General features: G+C 41.2%; 1 protein-coding gene across 1 annotated transcript in view; it reads left to right on the top strand.

Moving 5' to 3' along the window:
- GRIP1 (glutamate receptor interacting protein 1) overlaps window positions 1-7,203 on the top strand; it is a gene marked incomplete at its 5' end in the record, with an annotated part of 83,138 nt that overhangs the window by 30,907 nt on the left and 45,028 nt on the right. Inside the window, 2 exons of the mRNA XM_035897981.1 lie at window positions 1,737-1,884; window positions 3,440-3,609. Coding sequence (XP_035753874.1) covers window positions 1,737-1,884; window positions 3,440-3,609 — 318 coding nt within the window. The remainder of the gene's footprint in view (window positions 1-1,736; window positions 1,885-3,439; window positions 3,610-7,203) is intronic.

Raw genomic sequence — 7,203 nt, 5'->3', positions numbered from 1 at the left:
CTTTTGGATCACAACTGAAAGTTTGGTTCAGATTTATGGAACAGCTTGTTTTGGAAGTGCCTCTGGAAGTTCAGCCTTTAAAAAGTCAGTCCCAGTTGGGCACAAATGTGAATCACTCAGAATTCATGGGTACTTTCAAAAATAGTAAATCTCTCCTTCAAACCCTCAGGTTTCTGACTGGAAAGAAGACAACAGGAATATAAACATTATTTCAAGTTGTGGGGGAAAAAGGAGTTCTATAATAATTAACTGATGCTTTACTGGTAATGTATGTTATTCCATCCAAGCACCTTTTTTCACTTCATATATCATGCACTTCTATATTCAGTTTGCCTATGTTGTGCTCTAATTAGGAAGAGCACCCGAGCTGGGTGTTAGTTAATCAAGCTCTCTTTCCATTTCTTGTGTCACAGTATATGTCTTGTTAGTTTTGTATGATAATACTCTCTTTCACAGTCTTTCTGTGTCAGAATTACATTTTTGGACTAATTTTCTAGATTTAAGACTGAATGGAATATCTTGACATCTGTCTTCTCCATACTTTGAAGCCCAGCTGCACTTCTTTTATAGCTTCAGTCTCAGGGGCTTCTGAGAGACGTTGCAGTTGAACGTTTTCTTAGTATTCTTACAGCAGGCTCTGGTATGCTGTGAATGTGATTCTGGCCCATTTGCTAACAGGACGTTTGATAACTACTCCAGCGTGTCTTTGCTTCTTCATTTCTACTTACTCTGATTGTAAGCACCTCCGAAGGCTTCTGATATCGCTTTCTTTGTCTTGGTCTTTTTATGTCCTTGAAGGACGCCTTCTCTTACTGTATCTTACTCTGCTGAGATCAGTTGTTGATCGATGGGTATCGGTCAGTACGAATTCTCAGCCTGTCTTCATCCTTATCGCTGCCTGCTTTGGTGTGGCATTTAGGGAGCAGCCTGCTGCCTTTTTCCTTTGTTCTGTCTAGCACTTGTCTCTCTTGGGCATAGTTCCTTACCACAGTCGTCAATCATGACTGTTGCTGCCTCCTATTTTTCTGCTTTCTTGTTTCAGTGTTGGTCATTTACTCTTTGTGCCCCATTGCAAGTCAGTCCTTTATCCAGTGACAGGATATTACAAGAATCTTCTGGACCTCTTCACATGCGTTTTGCTTTAACTCCTACTATTTCTAAGCTGTCATGCCTCCTGCACTTTCTCCATTTTCTCCTAAATTGTGCTTTCTTTTTGTGAGAGATTTCTGGTGGACCCTTGCTTCACCTTCTTCATTTAATTATAGCTGTTGTCCACAGACCTTCCCCTTCTTTTCTGAAAATGAATTTAGCATCCTTCTCTAACCTCTTCACTTCGGTTCATTTTTTTTTCAGATAATTTTCTACTTTTTTTATTAACCCTGTTTCTTCAGCAGGCCTGTTTTAAATTCCAGGTGATTTTTAGCTTAGTTGTGCAAGTGAGGGATTAGCTTTGCCCACACATCCTGGTTCCCTAACCTGGTCCATCTCTGATCCTGGCACACTCAGAAGCTTCCCGACATCCCAGATTCACAAAACCTCCTCTCACTTTTATTGGTTTCAACATTAAAAGCTGATTCTTTACACCTAAACTGATGCTATTCCAGAATTTCTTCATGCGGCATGTTGTCTGGTTAGGGAAATAGAATAGCCATGGAGATTTTATGTGGGAAAATGTGAAAATGGCATATGTACCACATTGGAATAATACTGATTCTTCTGTTGTCTAATTTTAACAGATTCAGTAGCGACAGCGTCTGGGCCACTGCTAGTTGAAGTTGCCAAAACTCCCGGTGCTGCTCTTGGGGTTGCACTAACTACCTCGATGTGCTGCAACAAACAGGTCATTGTCATAGACAAAATCAAATCTGCGAGTATTGCAGACAGGTGAGTGTGACAGAGGGCTGACACTGCAGGTCCATACATCCATTTTATTTCTACTTCCGTTTGGCTTGGTTTTAAAGAAACCCTTCCATTTTTGATGAATTTGACTGAACCAGGTGCTCTCAAGGTTGCTAGGTCTTAAAATTAGCACTTTGTCAGATCGTTGTTCCATACTGTGGCGTTTTAAGACTTCCAGGGCACCATTTACTTTAGCTCAACCACATAGTATTCAATGACATAAGCCAGCCCCCATGTAGTATGTGACTGTCTGCTTGCCCTATGCAACACAGAAGTTTAGAGGTCTGCTCTGACTATTAAATGTTATGCTGCAGCAGAGATTTGTATTTTAAAAAAATAAATAACCCACTGGAATTCTTAAAGTAAGCATACAATATGGAACAGCTGTCAAGGGAAGTAAATTTCAAGGCTTTGCAACCTTGAAGTGTTCTTTTAGAATATATCGCTCATTCTTGTGGCACAGTGAAATGGAACTCCTTATGTCTAGATATTTTTTATTGACATTTTAGAATACAACTGAGGTATTAGGAAGACTGGCTTCTGTATTTTGGAGTTATTTTGCAGTATTTTTTCCACTTCATTTAAACCTTTAAATAAACCATTTAATATAGGTGTCTTTCCCCAATGCTCTAAGCCTTTGTTAACAGAGCTGTGGGATCTTTTCTGGGGTGCGTGTGTGTGTGTGTGTGTGTATGTGTTTATACATATACAATATATTTCTATATACATATCTCTACCTAAAAAATCCTTAAATATTACGTTTCAGCAGCAAATTTCTCCTGCATGTCCCCAGTCACCCTACCGTGTAACTCCTCTCTGACAACGGTGCTTTTGGTAGCATTTTTTTTCTTTGAGAGTGACGGCCATTGATCCAGGGGTGTTCTCCAGTTCAATGGTGCAGGATGCTTTAATTTTCTCCCTCTGTTTTTTCCCATTTCGCAGGGGGTAACCAATTAAAGGAGCTGTCCACTTGACTGGTACGTCGGGATGCTGACTGCTGTGTTTGCATTTCTCAACTCATCCAGTAGCCAGTCTCTTGAGTGCAGCGAGATTTAGCAGATAGCTCCCCCCGCCCACCCCACTCCTCAAGTCACCATGCTAGCCCTGGTTTCATTATTTGTTTGACTACTGCATAATTTCATCATCATTGACAGCTTTTGTACTAATAAATGTTTGAACTATAACTCAAAAAATGATGAACTGGGTGCTTGTGTGAGGGATATGTAACCAAGTTATTTGAGTCTCCTTAAGCTCTTCTCATTTTATTCTGCTGCCATTCACACATATTTTTATAGTCAGCTACCACATTCCAGTTCTGTGAGTGATGTCTTGGCATATACTGTATTAACGGAATTGTTTTTAAGGTTTATACTAATAGATATAAAGTCTGACCAGTGACAATGCCTACAAAACACAAATCTTTCTCGAAAAAAAAGAACACGCTCATAGTTGTCATGGTTTTGAAGTTTGAAGGCAGTAAAACTCATTTTCCAAGCAAAGAGCATACCTGATCATACCGAGTTTTTCCCCTTTTATGTAGATGTGGTGCATTACACGTAGGAGACCATATTCTGTCCATTGATGGCACCAGCATGGAGTACTGTACCCTGGCAGAAGCAACGCAATTTTTGGCTAATGCAGCGGATAATGTCAAGCTTGAGATCCTTCCTCACCACCAGACACGGCTAGCACTGAAAGGCCCGGAGCATGGTAAGAGGATTTGTAGCACCAAATACCCCTTTCTTTTTCTGTCTTTTACTTTGCCTGCCTTTGCTGAATGGTCAAGAAAGCTGTCGCGGCAGTTATGTCTGTAAATGTTATTTCAGCTCCCCAGGTATGCTTCTGCAGTTTTCGAGCAGCTCTGTGTTTTCTTGCCCTTAATGTACCCTCTGAGATTCCTATGGCTAGAGAGGGAAATGTTTTACTGAGAAATGACTCTGCACGCTTGTAGATGTACATAAAGACACCAGTCATTGGGGGGAGGCAACTAGGTACTTCAGCAAATGAATCTCTAAATTGCTTCTTAAATTTAAAGGGGGTAGGAAGGACCACAGGCAACTTCTTTTCAGCATATTGACTTGATAATCTGTTATGACCAGTTCATTAATAACACCTGTTCTTACCTAAAAGACCTTAAAAAACCCCATATTTTCACTTATTTATGGCATTATTATTTATTGCCATCATCTTCTAAAATACTTCTGAGATTTGCTTCATGGGTTCATTATCAGTGCTTGTGAAAAAGGTTTGTTTGGAAACAGTTCCCTAGGTGATAGCCCTTTTCACCGTGATATTTATTTCATGTCAACATGCTTGAAGAGAATGGTTTTCCATTTTCAAATCAAATATATATAAAATGTCTTAGTATTTGAAGATGGGGGCTGCCTGTCTTGTCTTCTAACTAATCATGAGAAAGTGGCTAATTCACAGTATTCATAAATTCGGTCTAAAATACTGCAAGTTGATGGACATCAAAGAAATAGCAAGGGTTGTCAAATACACAGAGAACAGGTACCTGTGTGGCAGCATGAACCAGTGGTACCATTTTCTGAGTCTGTGGTACTGTGCTTTTGCTTTCTTTAGACCAAGGCAAGATTTCTGAGGCCTAGAAATGTCAGTGGTGGTAAATGTTCTTGGACATCTATCTAAGAGCCAGGCTGTCCCTGGATAAGCGATGCTCTAGTCAGTTTGTCAGAGTGGTGAATATTGAACTCGTTGCTGAGGAGACCCTAGTTTTTCCTAGACTAGGGTGTGAACAAAAAGTAACCCTTGTGATACCATGTTCTTCCATTATTCAACTGCACTTCTTTCCCCTTTCTACTTAAGCCAGTTAGAGGGGCGAGTGATAGTGTAGAAGCAGAATGAGATGGAGACCAAATTTTGCAATATATTTCCATTCTTTTCATTTATGACAGTACATTGCGAACAGATCTTTCAATTTTTTTAAGCAAAGGTGTCACACAATCAATTTCAGGCTGGTTAAAGAACCATTGAAGAGTGTTTCTTTTGGGAAGATGAGTACCAGAGCCAAGGATTTGTGTAGATGGTTGTATTACTTGAAGCAGTTGGTTTCTTAACCAGCCTTTAAAACAAATTGATGCTGTTAATGTGCTAGTCACCTTGACCCAGTGTAGATGCTTAGAAAAAGCAATGCTCTTGCCGTGCCAGAGTTAAGAACTGGCCATTACAAAATCACGTCAAGGGCATCTGCAAAAGCTACATAAATTCATCTTTTGGGGAGAAATCTCCCTAACATCATAAAGTTGCTTTCTTAAGTAAGGCAGAACAACTAGGAAGTTTACAGCCCTTCCCAGCCCCTCACCAGATGGTGTTACTCCAATATCACGACCAATTCAAGATGTAACATGCTTTATGGAAGCAAGTACACTCTTGGAAACAGCCTTTCATCAGGTGTGGTATGGCCTAGATGCTGCAGAATTTGAAAAGCTCCCTCTATGTGTCTGGGATAAGCTAAGTCATTAGGGCTGTATCTGTTGAGCTCAATTATTGGTCTTGGGGGAACATGTTAGGAATTTAAAATGGGCAGGAAAGTCAGTATATAAAATAAATTGAAATTTTAGCCCTAAAATAAAATGGAGAACACTATAAAAGATCAGAGGTTTTTTCATGGTTTTTTTCCTTTATACTGTACTGCTAACATTCATTTCTCTTGCTTGCCCCATTAGTTTTATGTTCGCTGGACACAACCCTGTGTTGGAATAGCTCAAATTACTGCTAAATTACTACAGTTACACACAATAGGATCTTCTTTTGCAGAACTTTTGTTGAATTGGGATTATCCTTCTACAAGCTGAGCAAACTGAATTTGTGTACCTTCCTACTTTGTAGGACATTTTTATCTCTACTCTCAGTGTGAAAATAAAACATTAAAAAAAATCAAAGACTACCAGATAATTTCCTGCTGGAAGCAGTCTTTTTAATTAAACAAGGCTCACAGCAACTTGAAAATAATGAAAATCCACCTGGCCACATTGTTCTTATCAGATTTTAATTTTTCCACCATAGTTAAAGTTCAGAAATCTTGCTGTCTGTATGCATAATCAAAGAGGTGGTTTAATCTAAGAAGATATGATAAGTCTGTAAGATACATATGGCCATACCAGGCTACTGGTATGAGATAGATATTTATATATATTCCTGGAGAAGGCTGCGGGGAGACCTTATTGTGGCCTTTCAGTACTTAAAGGGAGCCTATAGGAAAGAGGGGGCAACCTTTTTTAGCAGGGCTGGTTGTGATAGGACAAGGGGTAATGGTTTTAAACTAAAACAGGGTAGATTTAGACTGGATATAAGGAAGAAATTCTTTACAGTGAGGGTGGTGAAACAGTGGAATGGGTTGCCCAGAGAAGTGATGGAGGCCCCATCCCTGGAAATATTCAAGGCCAGGTTGGACGGGGCTCTGAGCAACCTGATCTAGTTAGCGATGTCCCTGCTCACTGCAGGGGGGCTGGGCTAGATGGCCTCTAAAGGTCCCTTCCAACCCAAAACATTCTGTGATTCTGTGATTCTTCTGCTGCTGTTTCTGGGACTTTTCTGGCTGACATGAGATTTTCCAAAGTGTCCGCTGGCGCTGGTGCCAGTGGGTGAGGTGCCCTGAGGCACAGGCTGATGGTGGTGCTGAGTGCTCCTCCTGGTGCTGGTGTCACATCCCACCTTCACCTTTGTTATCTGTCTAGGGGCAAACAATTTTTAAAAAATTAGTTCTTTTGATTCAAATACATGTCAGGGCACAGCAGAGCCCCTCTCAGGGAGGGGCAGGGGCCTGGGGCACCCCGGCCTGGGGTGCGGGGTCAGGCCTGGCAGTGCCAGGGACGCCAGAGCCCAACTGCCCCACGGGGCCACGGGGACATGGTGGGCCCCTATGCTCTGCTTTTCCTCTCCCTTCCCTGTCATGTACTCCTCCCTGTAGTGACAGGCATTGCTTTTGAGTCAGGGAAGGGTTCATATACTCAGACAATTAGCAGATCGTTAATCACGTAACATGAAGTGAAACAAAAGGATAGCTTTTCTTCTGGCACTGCACAGTGCTTGCTGGTGCCTACCCTTTTCTCCATAAGATGTGAATGCAAGGTGAGGGTCCAACCTAAACAGTCAAGATTTTTGGCTACTGTTAAAGTCTAGCATGGGGGCATATGTATCTGCAGCCACTATAGATACACAGGAAGCAGAGAGACACAGGTAGTGCAGCTCATGGGCCAAAGGCAGTAACAAGTTTCATCGTACAGGTCAATCCCTTGGTGTTATTTTTAAGAGTGAATAGTTCCCAGTTTGAAGTGTTCCTCT

The sequence above is a fragment of the Egretta garzetta genome, unplaced genomic scaffold (assembly GCF_000687185.1).
Source record: "Egretta garzetta isolate BGI_Z169 unplaced genomic scaffold, ASM68718v1 scaffold837, whole genome shotgun sequence".
Classification (NCBI taxonomy): Eukaryota; Metazoa; Chordata; class Aves; order Pelecaniformes; family Ardeidae; genus Egretta; species Egretta garzetta.
Note: the sequence above shows the minus strand (reverse complement) of the source record. Positions and strands in the feature narration are given on the sequence as shown.